At 48.1% G+C, this 22,567-nt stretch overlaps 2 protein-coding genes across 2 annotated transcripts in view; both read left to right on the top strand.

The window, feature by feature from the left end:
• Positions 1-18,072, top strand: part of ahr2 (aryl hydrocarbon receptor 2) — a 57,398-nt gene extending 39,326 nt beyond the window's left edge. The window contains exons 4-11 of the mRNA XM_084453618.1: positions 3,871-3,960; positions 12,165-12,276; positions 12,469-12,620; positions 12,854-13,056; positions 13,166-13,275; positions 13,384-13,525; positions 13,634-15,380; positions 15,641-18,072. Of these exons, the coding sequence (XP_084309744.1) occupies positions 3,871-3,960; positions 12,165-12,276; positions 12,469-12,620; positions 12,854-13,056; positions 13,166-13,275; positions 13,384-13,525; positions 13,634-15,380; positions 15,641-15,718 (2,634 nt within the window). The 3' untranslated portion in view covers positions 15,719-18,072. The remainder of the gene's footprint in view (positions 1-3,870; positions 3,961-12,164; positions 12,277-12,468; positions 12,621-12,853; positions 13,057-13,165; positions 13,276-13,383; positions 13,526-13,633; positions 15,381-15,640) is intronic.
• Positions 18,073-19,729: 1,657 nt separating this feature from the next.
• The window catches only part of ahr1b (aryl hydrocarbon receptor 1b), a gene marked incomplete at both ends in the record, with an annotated part of 37,724 nt that continues 34,886 nt past the window's right edge, over positions 19,730-22,567 (top strand). Inside the window, 2 exons of the mRNA XM_084454097.1 lie at positions 19,730-19,770; positions 20,320-20,507. Coding sequence (XP_084310223.1) covers positions 19,730-19,770; positions 20,320-20,507 — 229 coding nt within the window. The remainder of the gene's footprint in view (positions 19,771-20,319; positions 20,508-22,567) is intronic.

Genomic DNA, 22,567 nt, shown 5'->3' with positions numbered 1-22,567 from the left:
TGTACAGGAGATAACCATCTCATCTGGGTAGGCCTGACTACAAACACAAAGACACACACACACACACACGCACACAAACACAGACACACATTCAAACACACACACACACACACCACCTCACATACACATAAACACAGACAAACACTATCTATCTTTTTCTCTCTCTTTCTCTCTCTCTCTCTCTCTCTCTCTCTCTCTCTCTCTTGCTTGCACACACACACACACACACACAGCCTATTGGCTCATACAGTAGTGTGTCTGATTGCTTGCCATCTTAAGGGAAGATGGCGCTAGGCTGAATAATGTCTGATCCTCCAGCCATGATAATTTGGTCACGGTGGCCAGTTTGTAAACACAGAGCACGGGACAGACAGGCCGATGACTGGGGCCTTTATCCTCGCTGTTCTCCCAGACACCAGGTTTCCTCCCCAAGCCCCTACACACTGGGGGGTTTCACCTAACCCCAAGCCCCTACACACTGGGGGGTTTCACCTAACCCCAAGCCCCTACACACTGGGGGGCTTCACCTAACCCCAAGCCCCTACACACTGGGGGGTTTCACCTAACCCCAAGCCCCTACACACTGGGGGGTTTCACCTAACCCCAAGCCCCTACACACTGGGGGGTTTCACCTCATTTAGACAGAGATAAATAGTACGCACAGACACACAAGCCTTGAACATAACACACGTTATCTTTCACACACTGCCAATCTAGCCATGGTCATGTGAGATGCATCCTGGGGACATGAAGGCCAATCCTCTTGCCGACGGTTACGTTTGTTGTGAGGATTTGCGATGGTTTGAATCTGCTTTCAGTCACCAACTAACCAGCTCCCTAGACTGCCTGTCCCTCCCTTATTCACAGTACTGTCTTCTCTTGGCTGGCTGTCTGACTGACTGGCTGTTTGGCTGTCTGTTTGGCTGTCTGTGTGTGTGTGTGTGTGTGTGTGTGTGTGTGTGTGTGTGTGTGTGTGTGTGTGTGTGTGTTTTTCCGCTGAGTTATTCAGTGGTTCTTGGTAAATCATTATAGTTTTTGTATCCTTTCCAAATCAAATGTCAGTTTTTTTTAATGGCAGATGCAATATTGGGAAATAGTGTGTTTAAGTGACATCTTGATGCAGTACATTTCCCACCCTGTTGATCAACCTCCACCTAATCTCTCTCTTCTCTCTCATCTCTCTCTCTTCCCCTTTCTGTGTATTTCGTGTGTGCGCGTGTCCGTGTCCCTGTTCATGTGTGTGTGTGTGTGGGGGGTGGTGTGTGTGTGTGTGTGTGTGTCTGTGTGTGTGTGTGTGTGGGGGGGGGGGGGGGGTGGTGTGTGTGTGTGTGTGTGTGTGTGTGTGTGTGTGTGTGTGTGTGTGTGTGTGTGCTCAGAGGTCCCTTGTTTATAGGGCCCGGGTCCTGTGCGTGACTAGCAGCTGTATTCTCTGTAGTCATGTTTACATGTAACACCTGAACAAAGGCATTGCTAATTGCATGGGATGTTGATGGGATATCCAAATCTGTGCCCTCAAAGCACCCCTACACACACACACACACACACACACACACTCAATGATGCAGCTCTGTTCAGTACTATCCTGGGCCAGGCTAATGCTATACGGCTCTCATTCCCAATTTTGTCTCTTGTAGATTTGAAATTGGTCTAACCAGATATCTTGAAGGTCCAGGCAGGTATCACTGAGGCTGGGCAGTTATTTCATAGGCTGTATACTGGGCTGGCTCTCTTGGATACTGATTCTGGTTGCATTCCCCCTTTGGATCGTGTCTCTCATTTCTCCTTTCAGCCTTTTACACCTAGTGAAATGTTAGGAATCTTGCAATCAGGGTTGAAAATTAACACCTGCCACCGGCCAAATGCAGGTAAAATTTGCAATTGGCGACTAGATTTCAGAAGGCTATCTGAAAAAAATATATACTTGGCCGGTAGATTTTTTCATCTACAGTCCCCTTGGCAGGTGACTCACCGTGAGCCAAAAAGTTAATTTTCACCCCTGCTTGCAATCCATAGACCCTAAGTGTTCTCCTGGTGAGGACAATCTAGATTTGATTTTTTTATAAAACTGGCAGCCCGTCATTGGTGAGCTATTGTCATGCATTTTTAATCTCTCAATTGCATCAGGTATAGTTCCTCAGGTTTGGAAATCTGCCCAGGTGGTCTCGTTGCACAAAGGGGGTGATAGGGTTAAGATTGGATAACTACCGTCCTGTCTCCAGATTACCATGCTTAGTTTACGTAAGTTCTGGAGACCTTGGTAAATAACCAATTGAAATCTGTTCTTTCAAGTTACTCAGTTTTAAATACTCACCAATCTGGATTCAGAGCTAATCACAGCACCCTTTATGTTGTTACTCTTGCTGCTAATGACATCATTTCAGCATTAGACAACAGGAAACATTGTGCTGCCCTCTTTGTAGATCTTTCAAAAGTATTTGATACAGTCGATCACTACCTGCTTTTAAATAGACTAGTATTGGTTTGGATAGAGGTGCTCGTGATTGGCTTCAGGACTGTCGGTCGTCAAGGTGTCAGTGTGTTAAATTGGGTAACATTTGGTCTGATTTCTTGTCTCTAGCTAACGGAGTGCCCCAAGGCTCAGTGTTGGGTCCTGTCCTTTTCACCATCTATATCTACTCGTCGTGACCACGCAAACCCATTTCACACTTCCCACAGAGTTTAATACAAGTGATCAGCCTCCCCAGAACATACCGATTCTCCTCAGTCTGTTTGTTGTGCTCCGCGATGGAACGGCGAAACGCATCATCTGCGTCTGTGTCTGCTGTGGATGTCATAGCATTTAGTTAACACACACACACACATACACACAGACATACACCAGCCCACTTCCGGCTTTAGGCCTGGGCCATAGCAAACACACACCAGTATTTGCCATGTCTCTCCTATGTTGTTTTTAGCTTCTCTTACTCTGAAAATGTAATTTAATGTAATTTATTGCTTTATAAATGTTCTTAGCTGGTAGACAAACATACTCCAGGAGCTTGCTTGATCGCCTTGTTGAGAGGGGTCAGGGAAGAACTTTTACAGCTCACTTATCTGGCCCCCGGATGATTACTGTTTTTTTGCTTCCCTCTGGAATATGTAGGGGTGGGTCGTATACCCACCTCCCTTGTTCTCTGTAAAGCGCATTGTGTTGCCTCTGGGTATGAAATGCGCTATACAAATAAAGCTAATAAAAATAAAAAATAAAAATAAAAATAAACTTTAGCTAGCAGAATTGGCTAACGTAGATCGACAACGACCCAGTAGTTCAACTTTGATCAACGTTGTTTTGTTATTCCCTGGTCACATAGGCTAAACCTGTTGCCAGGCTGATTTCATAGGTGAAGAGACTTTTCTGCCCCTCCACCCAATAAAATCTGCATTATATTTTTTCACATTACTCCAAACCACGCTCACATTGTCGCTATAGCAACAGTAGGGGAAAACACTTCGGTGCCCCTCTGCCAAGTCAGAGCAGTCTGTGACACGCATACAAAGGGAATTACTGCAAAACAGCACTATAAATATTGTCAGTCAGGTTTATTATATACATGATATTCTCACCACTGAATCACTATTTTGTATTAATTATAAAATAGATTTTTCCGAAACACAGTTGTAGGCTAAGATGCATCTTGCACAACAGCGCCACCTGGTGGGGCACTGCCCCACCTGCCCCTAATGTAAAATTGCCACTGATTATTATTATTATTGTGTATTGTATTTGCTTTGTTGTTATTTATGTATTTGTGTGAACTTGTCAACACTGTAAATGAGGGAAACCTCAGTGCTTTACGAGTAAATAAAGGTTTGAAATTAAATGAAATCTGATGTTGTTTGTCTGACGCTGGTCCTATTTGTCTCCAGGCTCTGAACGGCTTCGTCCTAGTGGTCACAGCGGAAGGCCAGGTGTTCTACTCCTCTCCTACCATCCAGGACTACCTCGGCTTCCACCAGGTGAGCTACAGCAGGAGCAGGACACTGTCCACCCTGATCGCCCACTCTGTCCACCCCGAATGTCCACTCAACCAGGAAAGGAGACTCAAAAATCTCTTTTTCAAGAGTGTGCAGCAGCAGTTACACGGTGGCAGACATAAAACAAAGAAAGACAATGCCTGTATGAAAGATAAGATAAAGATAAGATAAAAGTGTATTTATCTGTCACTCCTCAACACACACACATTACAATAGTATCAATAACAATGAAGTCATTGAGGACCACTCATGTAGAGTTATGAGACACCAAATAAGAATCTATAGGAAAAAGTGTACATTATAGTACTGTAAAAACATCACAATGTTACAATCAATCAATTACGGACAAAAACAGTAAAAGGAATTCATAGGCTCATGAAGGACTGTCTTCTGTTAAGGATGAGATAGCAGGCTTTGGTACTTTCATTGGTACTATGTTTACATGCTAAAATAGCACACAATTTATTTAAATCATCGAAATCATTAAAATTTACATAAAAGTTTGAGAGGTGAAAAAACAGTTCAGAAAGAATGTCTGCATAGAGTTCACAGTGTAACAGTACAGTCCATGTATGTGCATGTGTGTGTTTGCTCTTCATTGACACATATTCTACCCGTGGTGGAGCCCTGAAGGGCTTTCAGGCCCAGAAAGTCCCCTGTACTTTTCTCCCGGGGGAAAGTCCCCTAGAACTGCACATGTACAGTAGATCACTAGAACTCCCTATTCCCTAGAACTGCATGTAGATCACTAGAACTCCCTATTCCCTAGAACTGCATGTAGATCACTAGAACTCCCTATTCATTAGAACTGCACATGTAGATCTCGTTATGACAGCCAGGTAGGATCCTCTCCCCCGTGCGCAGATATAAGTGACTCGCCTACTTACTATAGCCTGCTATATCAAGGCCGTTGCGAGAGAGTGAACATTCTTGTATTTCTGTCAATGGGAAAAACATTTTACATGTATGGTATTTATGTATTTATACAGTTTAGTTTGAGAAATCCCTGCGATACTCTGCAGTAAACACAGAAGTGTTTTGGTTGTGATCGCGGTTATATTATAAACCTCAATCTGTCTATGGGAAAATTTATTTTTTCCATCAGATGTCTTAGTCACAAAAATATTGAACTATTAAAGCATGTTCGTGTTTATATGTTTGGGATTAATTCCGTTTTAGAAAATTAATTTGTTAAATCACTGTGATCGGTGAACACGGAAGCTTTTATGTACAGTGAATTTAAACATGGCGCTGTTGAAATAAAACTTTGCCAGTAGGCTCAGCCAATCAGAAATGTTCTGTCCCCCAGCAAGAGTACCACCTCGCAAGCAGGGTCTTTTGGTGGGTATAAAGTCCCCAGAGAACCTGCCCATAGACCCCAGCCCCAGTCTGTGGTACTGGTTGTGGTGGAGGCCTGGTCTGTGGTACTGGTTGTGGTGGAGGCCTGGTCTGTGGTACTGGTTGTGGTGGAGGCCTGGTCTGTGGTACTGGTTGTGGTGGAGGCCTGGTCTGTGGTACTGGTTGTGGTGGATGCCTGGTCTGTGGTACTGGTTGTGGTGGAGGCCTGGTCTGTGGTACTGGTTGTGGTGGAGGCCTGGTCTGTGGTACTGGTTGTGGTGGAGGCCTGGTCTGTGGTACTGGTTGTGGTGGAGGCCTGGTCTGTGGTACTGGTTGTGGTGGAGGCCTGGTCTTTGGTACTGGTTGTGGTGGAGGCCTGGTCTGTGGTACTGGTTGTGGTGGAGGCCTGGCCTGTGGTACTGGTTGTGGTGGAGGCCTGGTCTGTGGTACTGGTTGTGGTGGAGGCTTGGGGCCTCATTTATAAAACCTTGTTCAGGATTCGCGTACTAAGAGTTGCAGACATCCGCAAGTTCCAAAAGGTACGCGCAACGATTTTCCGATTTATATGGTCCCTCTCCAACATCATCCCAGTGCCGAAATCTGGAGATATGTCTAAGCCAGACAACTATTGTGGCATTAGCCTGACATGTGTCATAGTGAAAATGTACAACCACATGATACTAAACCGGATTCGAGATGCCATTGACCCTCACCTGAGGGACAACCAAAATGGCTTCAGAAAAGGAAGGACCACCGTAGCCCACATCCTGGCCTTAAGGAGGATCATCGAGGAGGTGAAAAAGAACAACCTAACAGCAGTCCTGTGTTTTATTGATTTCAAAAAAGCTTTTGACTCAATACACAGAGGCGTGATGGTGAAAATCCTTAAGGCCTACAGGGTCCCTCCTAACCTACTCTGGGCCATAGAGGCCATGTACAGGGCACAAGAGCCAGAGTGGTAACCCCGGATGGCAACAGTGAGGAGTTCGACATCCTAGCAGGGGTGCTACAGGGGGACACTCTTGCCCCATTCCTCTTCATTGTAGCCCTGGACTACGTGCTTAGGAAAGCCATCAGTGGGCAGGAGCAGGAGCTTGGCTTCATAATAACACCTAGGAACTCTAGAAGAAACCCTGCTGTAGTCCTGGCAGACCTAGATGCAGATGATATTTGTCTGATGTCAAACCGTGTGGAGCAGGCACAGGAGCCCCTGAACAGAGTAGAGGCAGAATGTGCCAGGGTTGGCCTCAGGTTGAATGCAAAGAAGACTGAGGCAATCACTTACAACACCCCCCTGGACCACCCACCTCTCAAGACAGCAGGGGGCATTGCTCTAGCAGAAGTTAGCGACTTCAAATACCTGGGTTCCTGGGTCAACTCATCCGAACAGGACCTTGCCGACCCATGACTCGAACACAATAATCAAATTTTGCAGACGACACAACAGTGGTGGGGCTGATCACTGGGGGCGACGAGTCAGCCTACAGGGGGGAGGTGGGGAGGCTGATCCGCTGGAGAACAACCTGACACTGAATATCAAGAAGACCAAGGAACTCATCATTGACTTCAGGCGGAAACAAGGACATCTTCCCCCTCTGCACATAAACGGAGAAGAAGTCGAGAGTCTCCAGCTTCATGTTCCTGGGCACCACCATCTCAGAGGATCTCTCAAGGCCAAACAACACCCACTCTCTGGTGAAGAAGGCACAACAGCGGCTCTACTTCCTGAGATCACTCAGGAAAGTGAACATGTCACAACAACATCTGGTGTCCTTCTACCGCTGCACCATTGAGAGTGTCCTGGCCTACGGGATCTGTGTGTGGTACGGGAGCTGCTCTGCGGCTGAGAAGAAGGCTCTGCAGAGAGTCGTCAACTCAGCCAAGAAGATTACCAACACCTCCCTGCCATCGAGGATCTACACCTCCCACTGCCCTAGGAAAGATTACCAACACCTCCCTGCCATCGAGGATCTACACCTCCCACTGCCCTAGGAAAGATCACCAACACCTCCCTGCCATCGAGGATCTACACCTCCCACTGCCCTAGGAAAGATCACCAACACCTCCCTGCCATCGAGGATCTACACCTGCCACTGCCCTAGGAAAGATCACCAACACCTCCCTGCCATCGAGGATCTACACCTCCCGCTGCCCTAGGAAAGATCACCACCACCCAGCTCCCTGCCATCGAGGATCTACACCTCCCACTGCCCTAGGAAAGATTACCAACACCTCCCTGCCATCGAGGATCTACACCTCCCACTGCCCTAGGAAAGATCACCAACACCTCCCTGCCATCGAGGATCTACACCTCCCACTGCCCTAGGAAAGATCACCACCACCTCCCTGCCATCGAGGATCTACACCTCCCACTGCCCTAGGAAAGATCACCAACACCTCCCTGCCATCGAGGATCTACACCTCCCGCTGCCCTAGGAAAGATCACCAACACCCACCTCCCTGCCATCGAGGATCTACACCTCCCACTGCCCTAGGAAAGATCACCAACACCTCCCTGCCATCGAGGATCTACACCTCCCACTGCCCTAGGAAAGATTACCAACACCTCCCTGCCATCGAGGATCTACACCTCCCACTGCCCTAGGAAAGATCACCAACACCTCCCTGCCATCCAGGATCTACACCTCCCACTGCCCTAGGAAAGATCACCAACACCTCCCTGCCATCGAGGATCTACACCTCCCGCTGCCCTAGGAAAGATCACCAACACCCACCTCCCTGCCATCGAGGATCTACACCTCCCACTGCCCTAGGAAAGATTACCAACACCTCCCTGCCATCGAGGATCTACACCTCCCACTGCCCTAGGAAAGATTACCACCACCCACCTCCCTGCCATCGAGGATCTACACCTCCCGCTGCCCTAGGAAAGATTACCAACACCTCCCTGCCATCGAGGATCTACACCTCCCGCTGCCCTAGGAAAGCCACCAGCATGGTCAAGGACCCCACCCACCCCGGCCATCACCCAACCTCCTGCCGTCAGGCAGACGCTACAGAACTGCTAAAACACGCACCACTAGGCTGCTGAACAGTTTCTATCCAAGGGCAATCACCACACTGAACTCTGCACTGAAAAATATGTCTTAATATACATGCTGCTACTACATACATTTTGTGCAATATACTGTACACCCAATGCAATATCCACTGTGGAACACACAAGTGGAATAACTATCTACCTGTGCAATGTGCAATATGTAAATATTTAGCTATTTATGTATATAGTGTGTGCATGTGTATAATGGTGTGAGTGTGTATGCGTTAGTGTACTTTTACATATATTTCTTTTATTATTTATCTACTTTTCTATTTTATTATTGGAGCCCTGTTAGGTGTGAGTTCTAATTTCGTTGTACCAGCAATGTTACAATGACAATAAAGGAAATCTTGAAATCTTGAATCTTGAGGTGAGAAAAGCGCTGGCATGGAGGACCCTGAATGGCATGAATAGTGTGTGGAACTCCAATCTCCCTCGACACATCAAACTGAGCTTCTTCCATGCGACCGTGGAGTCTGTCCTCCTATACGGCTGTGAAACTTGGACCCTGAAGCCCACCCTGCAGAAGGCTCTGGATGGGTGCTACACCAGAATGCTGCGTGTGGTGCTAAATGTCAACCAGAACCAGCATGTTACCAACAAGCATCTGTATGGGGGGGCTACCAAAGCCGAGTGAGAAAGTGGCATCCAGGAGGATGAAACTTGCTGGCCACTGCCACAGACTTCATGAACTCCCAGCCAGCAAGCTGGTGCTCTGGGAGCCAACACACGGGCACCGATTAAGAGGACGTCCCACACCAACATGCGTGGATGTACTGAGGAGGGACGCAGGAGTGGAGAGTTCTGCAGCACTGGCTGGATGTATGGACGACCGAGATGATTGGAGACTTCGCTGTCGAGCTCGTCTGAGGACGACCTACTGATGCTCTATGTAGACATTGTACTCCATGTACACATGGCCGTTCCTGACAACCCCTATCCACCGGCTCAGGGCGTCATATGAAACAGTTCAGGCAGTTAAACCTGCAGCATATAGCAGCCTCTAGCAGCCGATAGCATACATGATGTAGTCATCTGTGCCTGGTCTTCAGTTTTAAACCAGTTGAAATTGTCAACTGTCTCAAAGTTTTGGCCGTAATTGACTGAAGCAGCAAGGTTCACAAAAGGTGTGTGTGTGTGTGTGTGTGTGTGTGTGTGTGTGCACGTGCATCCGTGCGTGTGTGATGGAGAAAATATGTGTCATGCATATGTATTTGATCTGGGCACCCTCCATCGTAAAATCGGATGTATTTACAAGTCTAAAGTTCAGGGGCAGACAAATGGCCTTCAAGTACATGCACTTCACCCACAGGGAGCTTCAAGCTGAGTTCTTGGGAGGCCTGAGGGTCAGTAAGAGAGCACTGACACGCCGGTCCTCTGATAGGTGGAAGGCAAACGCCTCTGAGTCACATGTGCTGAACCGCGGCGTGACCACCGCTCGGTCTTCTGGATTCAGAACCAGCACCAGGGCCAACGCATGCACGCACACACACACATGCAAACACACACTTACACACAGTTCTGTCCTGGAACTTGGAACATTAGGTTGTTTCTGACGTTTGCGCTGTAATAAATAATAATATTACATGTAATAAATGTAATGTTCTGAAGACAAGCCACAGCCAATCAGGCCTCACTCAAAACAAACACGCTCCCTGCAGTGTTACCTCAGTGTTACCTCAGCGTGTCTGAGATGAGGTGAAAAGTTGTGTAAAGCTGCACTGGGCAGACCCACTCGGTCAGACCTTGGTGGTCTCTGCCTCGGAGGGTGTGCCTGGCTCCAGGCTCATTTCTGGAGAGAGATCCAGCTGATTAGAGCCGTCTCTCCAGGGTGAGAACATCATTAGTGGCAGCAGTTCAGCCCTGGGAGGGCTGGGGAGTGTGTGTGGGTGTGTGGGGGGAAGTGGAGGGTCTCAAACAGCCTATTCTCTACCCGGCCAGTCATGCGATGTCTCCAGCTTCTCCCGAATCTCATCACACAAGTTGCCAAGGCAACTCCCTCAGCTGCGGTGCACCATGCCACGTTTTTCAAAGCGCAAAAACACGTAAACACTTGACACAAAATATTATTTATTATACTCTAATTATGATTTCACAGAAAGAGGAGACTGAGAAAAGAGGGAATTTTATTCACTGCTGCGCCCCTGGTAGTGAGGAGTCTGCTATTGTGCTCAACAGTCTCTGGTAGTGTGCTCAACAGTCTCTGGTAGTGTGCTCAGCAGTCTCTGGTAGTGTGCTCAGCAGTCTCTGGTAGTGTGCTCAGCAGTCTCTGGTAGTGTGCTCAACAGTCTCTGGTAGTGTGCTCAACAGTCTCTGGTAGTGTGCTCAGCAGTCTCTGGTAGTGTGCTCAACAGTCTCTGGTAGTGTGCTCAGCAGTCTCTGGTAGTGTGCTCAGCAGTCTCTGGTAGTGTGCTCAGCAGTCTCTGGTAGTGTGCTCAGCAGTCTCTGGTAGTGTGCTCAGCAGTCTCTGGTAGTGTGCTGTCATAGGCAGCCGCCATATATGGTGGAGACGCTGCTACTTGTACCCTTGAAAGATGTGTGAAAAAGAAAGTTATGCAGCTGGTCCATGAATTGTGATTGTATACTGACTGCACCTTTTGTATTTGTGTCCCTGTATGTAATTTTGTGTCCCTGTTTGTAATTTTTACCTATGGGGACGTTAATAAATGTGTGTGTATGTGTGTGTGTGTGTGTGTGTGTGTGTGTGTGTGTTTGTATGTTCAGTACTTTATGTTCACCACTGGCCTGGGTTAGGGTTAGGGTCTCTGGAGAGCCGTCTCTGGAGCCAGGAAAGACACTTGGCTGTATCTCCAGACTATTCATCAGTGAAAACAATACAGTGCTGTTCACTCTCTCTTGCCAAGGGCAGGACGTCACTAGGGATAGGTACTGGGAGGGTAACACCCACCCTACCTCCTCTCTCCTCCCAACCCAGCACAGAGCCGAGCAGTCAGACAGCCAGACCACTAGAGGGCAGTGTGTAGATGTTGTTTTGCATCTGATGATTTACATACCCATTGTACTGGGGCGGTATGTAGGTCGGCAGGTAGAGCAGCTGGCTGGGGATCGCAAGGTCCCCAGTTCAATCCCAGCTCCATGCAGTGTGCCGAAGTGTCCTTGAGCAAAACAATGAACCCCAATATCACTCAAGTGATTCCTTGTACTGCCGCATCACAGCCGTGAGTTTGCATGTTCGCAAGGGTTTCCCAATATGAAAAACATGCAGAAGAACAGAATGCTCTTCAGTCCTGTCCCTGACCAGGACCTGGACTGAGCACTTGGACTTGGTGAACAATGGCTGCCCACTGCTCCTGGAGGAGGACGGCTTGGGAACTATTTCCACCGGCGACCCCCAAAAGTTGCATGTGTGTGCCATGTCGCCACTCACTGAATGTAATGTGTGTCGCCACTCACTGAATGTAATGTGTGTGAACACAATCTGGCCAAATAAAGAGGTCCTGTTTCTTTTTTTTTACTAATACATGGTTCCTCCCACCTTCATTTTAAGAAATTGATCTCACATAATGTCTGATCTCACATCAGTAGGATATGAATGGATTTGGAACAGCTGTGTAGATGAGCACACAATTTCACCTATCCAATGATGACATCACTGAGGGGAAGAAGTCAATAGGCTTCCTCTGAGAAAACAGGTCCTATGTTTCAGGCAGATTACTAATAACCGGACCTGTGTTGTTTATCCTCAAAGCATGCTGGGTAAACAACGCCTGTGTTTCTGTCCTGAGCCTGACCCCTGACCCCCTGCCATGCCTCTCTCTCTCCGCAGTCCGACGTGGTCCACCAGAGCGTGTTTGAGCTGGTCCACGCAGACGACAGGGCCCTGTTCCGCAGACAGCTGCACTTCGCCCTCAACCCAAACGGGGAACTGGGAACTGACAGTGAGAGCCCCTTAGTCCAGACATGGATAAACAGCTTACATGTTCATGTCTGCAGTGGCGATGATGGAATATTCTTTGTTTCTGTCTGTAGATCGTGTTTTTCTTTGAAATGCCGGATTGTTTTTGTGGATGCGGCAACGTCCTCCTCCTCTGTGTGTGTGTGTGTGTGCGTGTGTGTGTGTGACTCATCAGTGGCCTCGCAGAGCAGTGACATCAGCAGTGACCTCAGCTGCAACATCGTGAGCTACGAGCCACATCGGATTCCTCCTGAGAACTCCTCCTTCCTGGAGAGAAGCTTCGTCTGCCGCTTCCGCTGCCTCCTAGACAACTCCTCCGGCTTCCTGGTGAACACGTCTCTCACTCCTGACACACTCGCCAATAATCATGTCCGCAGATAAACCCTAGAATACATTTATTGGAGTTAATATAATCAGAAAATAAATAAGTACCCCTTTATAAGTGATTTCATACAGGTACACTTCACACAACATATTTTTGCGTGTTTTTAGTATTACTGTTGCTTGACACCCAGAGGGAGAAGCTCCCTAACCTCTGCTCTGCTATTCTCTGTGTCAAGGCGTTGAACTTCCACGGGCGTCTGAAGTACCTCCACGGGCAGAACAAGGTGTCAGACGACGGGACCATCAGCCACCCCCACCTGGCCCTGTTCCTCATCGCCACCCCCCTCCAGCCTCCGTCCATCCTGGAGATCAGAACCAAGACCCTCATCTTCCAGACCAAGCACAAGCTGGACTTCTCCCCCATGGGCATTGATACAAGGTAGAGCTTCCCATTGATACATGTATCTAACTTTTTTCTCTTTGGGGGACATTTGACGACTATTGTCTAACTGTTTCTCTGTTGTATTCATCCCTGTCGTCTTCCTCAGGGGGAAAGTGGTTCTGGGCTACAGCGAGGTAGAGCTGTGTATGCGCGGCTCGGGATACCAGTTCATCCATGCCGCCGACATGATGTACTGCGCAGACAACCATGTCCGAAGTAAGTCGTGCCTGCGTTCACACACATTTAGATACTGTGACTTAAAACGATATTGAAATGGGCTGTTGTTAATTTATCTTGTTACTGCCCCCCCCCCCTCCTCCCCAGTGATTAACACAGGAGAGAGTGGCCTCACCGTGTTCCGCCTGCTGACCAAACCAGGGTCCTGGGTATGGGTCCAGGCCAACGCCCGACTGGTCTACAAGAACGGACGGCCCGACTTCATCGTGGCCCGACAGAGAGCGCTGACGTGAGTAGACAGTCGTGTCCCCCATCAAAAAAAGAAATGCGTATCACTCTCTCCCGCCGTCCCATAAGCAGGATGCGTGTGATGTATGTCTGTGTCTGTCCCCCGCAGGAACGAGGAGGGGGAGGAGCACCTACGTGTTAGGAGACTGCAGCTGCCCTTCACCTTTGCCACGGGGGAGGGCGTCCTCTACGAGCAGGGCCTCTCCCTGGACATGGCTGACATCCCGTCCCAAGGCAAGGCGCCCAAGATCCGGAAGGTGGTGGAGGAGATGGACCTGGACCCCGACTCCCTGCTGGGCTCCTTGCTCCAGCAGGACCAGGCGGTCTATAGGCAGCCCAGCGAGCCTGGCTCCATGTGCTCCCTCAATGACATGGCGTTCAAGGACAGCCACGCCCTGACCAGCGTTCCCGGGGACACCTGGCAGCACGCGGAGCCCAAATCCGGCGCCGGGCTGGTGAAGGAGGAGGCCACGGTGCAGGACATGCTGGAGAGCCTGCAGCAGATCCTGGTGGACAGCAGCCTCAGCACCAGCCTGGACGTGGACCCGGCAGAGCTGAAGGACTGGGAGAGCACCTTGCTAAAAATGAACGCCAGCAGTTGCGAGCTCTCCGACGACCTCAACGACATCCTCAGCGAGGACATCTTCAACTACGTGGAGGAGCACCTCCTCCAGGAGAACGGTCTCAAGCTGCCCAAGCAGCTCACCTCTCCAGGGGGCCTGGGCCCCCTCCTGGAGCCCGCAGCCTGTCTGCCCGCCATGAACCTGCAGAACTCCCTGCTACCCGGGACCCAAAGCTTAAACTGGACCATGGAGACACAGAGCCAGTTTCCATGGAACGGAGGGCAGAGTCCGGCTGAGAAAGAGAACTCCGTCCTGGGAATGATGAAGCTGACACACTTGGGCCCTCAGATGGACCCCGGTGCTCAGAATGGCCCCACACTTCAGCAGATAGCCTCAAATTCTTTCCCCCAGTCACTGGGACTCAAGCACCAGCTTAGCACTCCCAACAGCCTGGGGCACCACACACAGGCCATCTTCAACCCCGAGCTGCTGGGCTCGTGTGCGCAGAGCCAGAACAAGCTCAGGCAGAGCTTCCAAGCCTCCCAGGTCCAGCCTGTCCCCGCCAGGCAGAACGGCCTGGGGCCTGGTTCTCTGAGGCAGATGCACTCAGGACCTCAGACCCCCATTGGCCAGCTCCACCCTAGTCCCATGCCGATTCAGAACCACCTGCAGCACAGAATGCCTGCTCAGCCAATGGGTTTTCAGGGCCAGGGCTCTGGAAGACGGTCAAATCATCTTGCCCCTTGTCAGGAAAACCAATGGGTTCCCTCCGTCCCCAATTCAATCCTTTTGGAAACGTATGACCAAAATATCATGAATCAAACAGAGTCTTGGCAACACCAACATCAACAGCAGCAGCTGCCCGCCTCTCTACAAAATGGACTTCAGCACTTAGACAGCCATTTCAACCAGATGCCTGACTTCCGAAGAGACTCTCTCCCGGAGCTCATTCCACAGAACTCGCAGAACCACCCGGTCATGTTCCAGCCTCAGAAGAATCCCCAGATGGTGCTCCCTCTCGGGGCTTTGGGGACCCAGTCTCTAGTGCCTTCCAACAGCTGTATGTTCGAGAACCAGGCCTTGGTGCACGTCCCAGGGAGGCAGATGCTCCTCGACCCCCTCTTGCCAGAGGACAAACTGCCCCCACTGCAGCAACCCATGGCCTCCATCCTGCTGCCTCCAGAGGAGCCCCGGCAGACCCTTGGCCTGGGCATTGGTCATCCCTCTGGAGGACACCACCATCATCAGCTTTCCATCCTGCCAGCTGGTCCAGCAGCAGTACCTCAGACACAGGTAACACCGCCAGCACAGCACTGTCCAGGCATCGTACGCTAGGACGTGTGCTAGCAGGAGCTACGTATGAGTGGGCCTGATTTTGATGTATGCTCCAATGCTTGTGTGTACGCTCACTTTTGGAGCATTGGATAATACCGTGTCATATTCTGTTGTGAATGGTGATGTTAAAAAATGATGCTAAGACAGTATGTCATTGCCACATGCTTTAGCGAGGTCTTTCTGATGCATATGTTTGATTGGCCTTTTCCCTCTCCCAGATCAAGAGCAGCCCAATGGAGAATAGTGGATTGTTCCCCCTGCTGCCCCTGCCCAGTGGAACCACCTACTTATCATAGAACTATCAAACCAAAGGTCATGACAGCTGGAAGGAACGTCCTACAGCAGAAGGACATAGAGAGATGCTCTCGTCTCTAAACGCAGACAGTCACAGACTCAAAGATGTGTCTGCAGAGTCCACCAGCAAGCCTGGCTCTGGAGGCTCAGAAGAAAGGCCAAGTCTGTCCTCTCCCCAAGGAAAAAAAATAAGCCTAAAAGAAATAAACTCCGGACATCTGGCTTGTAGTTTCCAAGCAAACTTCACTGACAACAAATTTAACTGGAGCTCTTCCCTTGTCTACTTCAACCATGGAGTTAGAGCGATCCCCTCAGTGCCCCAAAACCAAACCTGCTTATCGGTTGTATCCCTGTTTGATGTTGTAAGGATGTCAGCTTTAGGAAAGAAAAGGACAAGTGAACAGTTGGTTGTCGACTGACAGCAGGTCAGACTATGAAGTATAGAGGAAAGAGTTGGGATGTGATTTCAGACGACAAGATTTCAGAAGATTTGAAATAACACTTGATAGTTACTCGGAGACAAATTCTAGAAGGAAGAGTGTACTGTAAGCCAAATAGGGGTTAGGGGGGGCTTCCTGTGAATATAATCTATTTAGTCAAGATAAAGATGAGCATTTGCGTCTGAAAAAAATATGCACCTATAAAGGGTTGGAAAATAAAGATTGTGTAAATTGATATGATGTATGTATAGGTATACATCAGGCTGGAGAGAGCGTAGGCATTCCCAAGAAGAAGTGTCCGAGTGTGGTGACTGGTTCTTGCAGCAATGGAAAGGAAAGCCAAACAGGAATAATTGGTTTCATGAGATGCGTTCTCTCACACCCACCTGTGATTCTTGCATGTGCACTTGTGCAGTACGTTCATGCGACACAAATTCAGCTCATTTTTGATATCATATTACGGCAACATATGTCCCTCAGAATGTAATGATAACATCACTCAGTTTTTGTTTTTTTTTGGAAAATGCATCTTTTATATTTTTATAAGCATTTAATCAAAGTTTTGTCATTGAGCCAGGTATGTTCTGTATTGTTTTGTTAAGTGCCTCTGTACACCTACATTTGTATTTGTTAGTCCTCCTATTGGAATAAACACTCCCAAGGAGACGCCTCAGATCGACCCAGTCAGAGAAGATGGTTCAAGTTAATATAGACATTAACTCACTTCTAGTCATCTTGAGACATGGTGCATGATGCCGACCATCAAATGGTCTCATTGTGCCGTACTTGCTGCATCCTAACCCTAACTCTAACCCTAACCCTAACCCTAACCCCAGAACCATTCTGTTATTAGCTACATTTGTTTGATTGTTTTTCAGCCAGATTGCCAAAGGATAGGACTGGTATTTTGTCTGTTGCAGCAAGGCTGCAGAAAAATAAGTATGATACTATGGAGGTATAGACCCAAGGTTAACATGAAAAGCCCTCTCCTCGCTAGAATGGTGGCTTGACTTAGATTTATCGAAAGGAATAGCATGTTGCTAGAAAAAAAAACAACCACTATTCAAAATGAAATGTGGATTTGCTCTCCGAAACCAAATTGTGAAAATGTTTGACTTTGTCATTTTTGTGATTAATTTATTGACTGTTGTTTAGAAGGTGGTGTGGTTGATTCAGTGCCCCTGACAAGTCAAGGATGTGTCCTAGAGAGGCAGCTACACTATGAGAACGATGAGACAAATCATTCAACATGGATTCATTATATTCCAGTCGGGTCCAGAGTTATAAAAAAAAACCTTGTCTGGGCAGGGAATGGGGAGGAATCATGAGATTATCTTTGTTTGGGGAGGGGGTATCCCCCACCCCTTTGAGTGCCTTTGACTCCTTAAATGTGCAAAAAGACATCAAATGTCTTTGGTTTATGTTTTTCCTCTATTGGTTCCTTGGCTTGAACATAGTGAAATGGCAGTAGAACATTGTAGGCTTGCGGTTTAGAATCCACCTGTGAAGTTACAAAAACTCAACTTCTGAATAATCATTTGACAACTGCTGTGGACAGGTTTCTGTCTCAGTAGAATTCCATCACTATGTCCATATTCAGTATAGTATTCAATATTCCTGTCGGCTTCTGAGCAACTGAGGCACACTATCAGATGTTAGTTTCTTCCCAGGGAACTGAGACTTCGAAGTGCAGTGTTGGTGTATTGTATACATTGTTTTCCTTGTATCAATTTCATGTCACGTGGCATGCATAAGCCTCACACCTTTTATGTACTTTTGTAACTTTCCTGCACAACATGAGTCTGTAACCTTTCTTGTCATGTCTCTTCAGTATACAGTAGCATAAAGTATATAATGCCTTTTGTTATTTGCCTTTTAACAATGTATCAGCAGTTACCTTTTATGCTTACTCTCATATTTCATCTCCATTATATTAAAGTTTTTTTATTTACTCAAAAACATGTATGCTGGATCTGTTAAACGGTGTGATTCTTAACATTACCTGGTGTAGGCCACAAATCAGTGCCCTTGCAGTTCTTTCCTTATTGTAGCATTCTGTCAGCACTAGAGAGCGCTCTAACCCCTTAGTTTGAGCTAGGGTTAGGGTTAGGGTTAGGGCTTTATTCAGTGGGCCAGTGTGAAGCTACTGTAGACCTACCTCGAGGCACCTGTGCTGCTACCACAGTATCCAATCATGTACCTCAGTATAGATTGATTTCACAGAACCTATCAACAACAATGTGCGTTTGAAAAATAAACCGTCTACTGTCCTATTCCATCAACCCAACAGTGTCAACAGTGACAAAGACACAATCACACGACACATGAGCGCGCAAACACGGTTGAAGATTATCTCATCATAGCCCTTTGACCTCCAGACCTCTGGTTCTGGCGCGTGCCCGTGCGTGCGCGCACTCCTCGGTGCCTCTGATCCTCGCGCGCGTCCCAACCACCAGCCTCTGATCCCCGCGCGCGTCCCAACCACCAGCCTCTGATCCTCGCGCGCGTCCCACCCACCAGCCTCTGATCCTCGCGCGCGTCCCAACCACAGCCTCTGATCCCCACAGCCTCTGATCCTCGCGCGCGTCCCAACCACAGCCTCTGATCCTCGCGCGCGTCCCAACCACAGCCTCTGATCCTCGCGCGCGTCCCAACCACAGCCTCTGATCCCCGCGCGCGTCCCAACCACCAGCCTCTGATCCTCGCGCGCGTCCCACCCACCAGCCTCTGATCCTCGCGCGCGTCCCAACCACAGCCTCTGATCCTCGTGCGCGTCCCAACCACAGCCTCTGATCCCCACAGCCTCTGATCCTCGCGCGCGTCCCAACCACAGCCTCTGATCCTCGCGCGCGTCCCCACCACAGCCTCTGATCCTCGCGCGCGTCCCAACCACCAGCCTCTGATCCTCGCGCGCCCGGTCTCTGGTCAGTCTGCGCGCGCAGCCGCCGGGTTGAGCTGTTTCAGAGCGCGCTTTCGCTCGTGCCACAAGAGGCGATTTTCAAACATGGATAAGAGAAACAGCTTTAAATAGTCTATTTGAAGGTCGTTGTTTTACTTTAGATACATTTCCAGTAGTAGTATAAACTTTATGCCGGCAAGAATATCGAATTTGTCTTTCCGATGAAGGTCAAAAGGATTTTCTCTGTGAAGCGCCATCCATGGAAGAGATGCACTTGCTGCCACTTTTGTTACGTCCGTTTAGGCTGTCAATGCCAGTTTATTATTGAACTTCTAATTTACTGAGAAATGCATATGCAATTACAGTTAAGCATTTATATTCAGCGCATTAGGCCTACATGTTTGTTATTTGCATCGGCTGACTGATAAACTAACGGTGCAAGCAGATTTACGCTTCGTAGTATAGTGATACTTGGGAATAGCCTACTAATCAAAACTGCCGAAAAAGACAGCTATATTTTTCATGCTTATAATAGGGAAAAAAGAGTATATATTGGAGAGTATTGCGGGGGTTGGTTTATGGGGTGGTTTGAGTAACGTTAGGCTACAGCGTTAATAACCTGGTCGCAGCGCGCAGCTCCTGATCACATCACCATCATCACCACCATCATCACCATGTACGCGGGACGGAAGAGACGCAAACCGGTGGTGAGAGGGTAAGAACCGGAAACCCGGATTATTACTTGTTTACAGTATAGATGGAATCAGGGTCTGAACTATATGGTTCAGAAATAGAGCCCCGTTCTGGGCATGATGAAGCATAGTGTGGTTTCATTAGGCCTTCCTGTCACACGGGATATTTATAACGTATAGGCATTTCATGTCATATAAAAAGTAAAAGTGCCTCATATTGATGGATTTGGATGGATTTAAATTCAGTATGACATTGGTGAAAATTGTGTAGGCCTTTAGACTAATCAAACCAAAATCAGAGCTTACTTAGTAGCTACTTAGCTTAGCCTACTTCAATAATGTTCTTTTTAAAGTTGCCCCGACCAAGTAAACTAATGCCTTCAACCATTATAACCCCCCATTATAATGTTACAAAATGTAACATTATTATACTCATTATTATACTGGTTATTATTGTTGTTGTTTTTGTTGTTATTATTATTGTTATTATGCAATTAGTAGATAAGAAATACTCCTGTCAGTGATTGTGCATCTGTGGCAGTAAGTCCTGACTCCCATGTCTTCCTGCTCAGAGTGAAGCCGGCCTCCTCTGAGGTGGTGAAGTCCAACCCGTCCAAGCGCCACCGGGACCGTCTGAACTCTGAACTGGACCGTCTGGCCCATCTGCTGCCCTTCCCAGAGGACGTCACCTCCAGTCTGGACAAACTGTCCATCCTCCGGCTGAGTGTCAGCTACCTGCGGACCAAGAACTTCTTCTCAGGTGAGTGCATCACTGTGGCTTGTATGGGACGGGCTCTGGGCTGACGGGGTCAGGGTTTGGGTTAGGGTCTGACGGGGTCAGGGTTTGGGTTAGGGTCTGACGGGGTCAGGGTCAGGGTTTGGGTTAGGGTCTGACGGGGTCAGGGTCAGGGTTTGGGTTAGGGTCTGACGGGGTCAGGGTCAGGGTTTGGGTTAGGGTCTGACGGGGTCAGGGTCAGGGTTTGGGTTAGGGTCTGACGGGGTCAGGGTCAGGGTTTGGGTTAGGGTCTGACGGGGTCAGGGTCAGGGTTTGGGTTAGGGTCTGACGGGGCCAGAGGTCGGCTGGCTGGGTAGCACATAGCTGAAGATGGGCTGTTTCACTGCATCTGAACATGACTTCATGCAGCTGTGGGTCTTTGGATGTTTAGGGATCTGTTATCATTGCCTCTACCTGAATTCTTTTTAACTCGTAATTTTCGTATATTCATTTTTTTTAGGAATTATCATTTTATCCATATTCTTTAGACCTTTCTTTTAAAGTGTAAAAGCTTCATAATTACTGTAAATTGACCTCATGATGTAACATCAGCGGACATTTGTACAACCAGCCCGCTAGTTGTGCAAATAATAAACGTCTTTCCTCTGGCACTGTCCACTTTCAAACATTTGTTTTGTGTTTAGGAATCATTCACTCACGCCGTCCATCTGGTTCCTAAAGCATCAGGGCAAGTCTCTGGATTCTGCTGGCGGATGAATAATTCAAGGAAAACAGCTTAAAGAATTTATAAAATGGAGGCAGAGGGAAATGTTTGTTTTAGCCTGTCAGATTTTCAAATGGCTGTTGATGTGAGTGAGATGGAAACAGTGGGTCTGACCCAAGCATGTTGTGGGTAAGAATATTGGCCCTGCAAAGTGTTGTTCACTCAGGGCTGGAGAGAGCAGAGAAGATTAGAGGAGAGAGTGAAGGAGAGGAGAGAGGTAGAGGAGAGAGTGAAGGAGAGGAGAGAGTGAAGGAGAGGAGAGAGGAAGAGGAGAGAGTGAAGGAGAGGAGAGAGTGAAGGAGAGGAGAGAGTGAAGGAGAGGAGAGAGTGAAGGAGAGGAGAGGAGAGAGTGAAGGAGAGGAGAGGATGGCAGCCACACCACTTACCAGTGGCGTCTGGTGGGTCCCAGAACCGGGTAAGCCAGGACCAACAAGGCACGCACGCGCAGCGCGCACGATTTTTTAGGGGGTGCGCTTTCAAAGCATGCCCTGATGGGCGGTTTCACAGCACCAGAAGGGCGCTGAGCAGTGGCATTTTTATATGTAAAAAACATACAGGAAAACTACAGTACAGTACACTTGCCACTTTTATCTGAAACACTGTAGGATTCAACTGTAGGATTCATCTGAAATCATCTGAAATGCTGTAGGATTCATCTGAAACGCTGTAGGATTCATCTGAAACGCTGTAGGATTCATCTGAAACACTGTAGGATTCATCTGAACCACTGTAGGATTCATCTCGTTGATCACCGGCACCCGTATTTATATGTACTGAGTTTTAGACCCTAGAGAGAAGAGATGGAAGAAATGGAATAGGGTTGAATATCGTTGAAGGATTCCCTGCTGCTCAGCTGTCCTGCATTAAGTCCCCCACACACTGTCGTCTTCGCAATAAAACATTGGTATGTATGCATAAACAGAACTCGTCATGGAGCAATTAGATCTGGTCTGTTGGCTTTTAGTGAATCACTTGTGTGATTTTCAAGAAATAATAGCAACAACATGCAGCACTCTTAGCTCAAGTTTCTGTTACCTCAAAGATAACAGAAGAATCTCTTTCAACATAATAAATCATCATTCTTTTTACTAATTGTATGAGTTCTATTGAGCTCTGCTGTTTGCTCTTTTGAAGCCTGCCACACTAAGCACAGCCAGGCTTTGCCAGTAACAAAGGATAGATTTTCCAGCCACACTGAATGACAAATTTGTCTGTCTTCAGCTTTAGGAAAACTGAAATCTGTATCTGAATCTGAAAGGAAAGCTGTATCTGAATGGCCAGCATGAACCTGTAGTATATCTGAATGGATGAACCTGTAGTA

This window comes from Borostomias antarcticus, assembly GCF_949987555.1.
Source record: "Borostomias antarcticus genome assembly, chromosome: 19".
NCBI classification, from domain to species: Eukaryota; Metazoa; Chordata; class Actinopteri; order Stomiiformes; family Stomiidae; genus Borostomias; species Borostomias antarcticus.
This window is presented reverse-complemented; position numbering and strand designations above follow the sequence as displayed.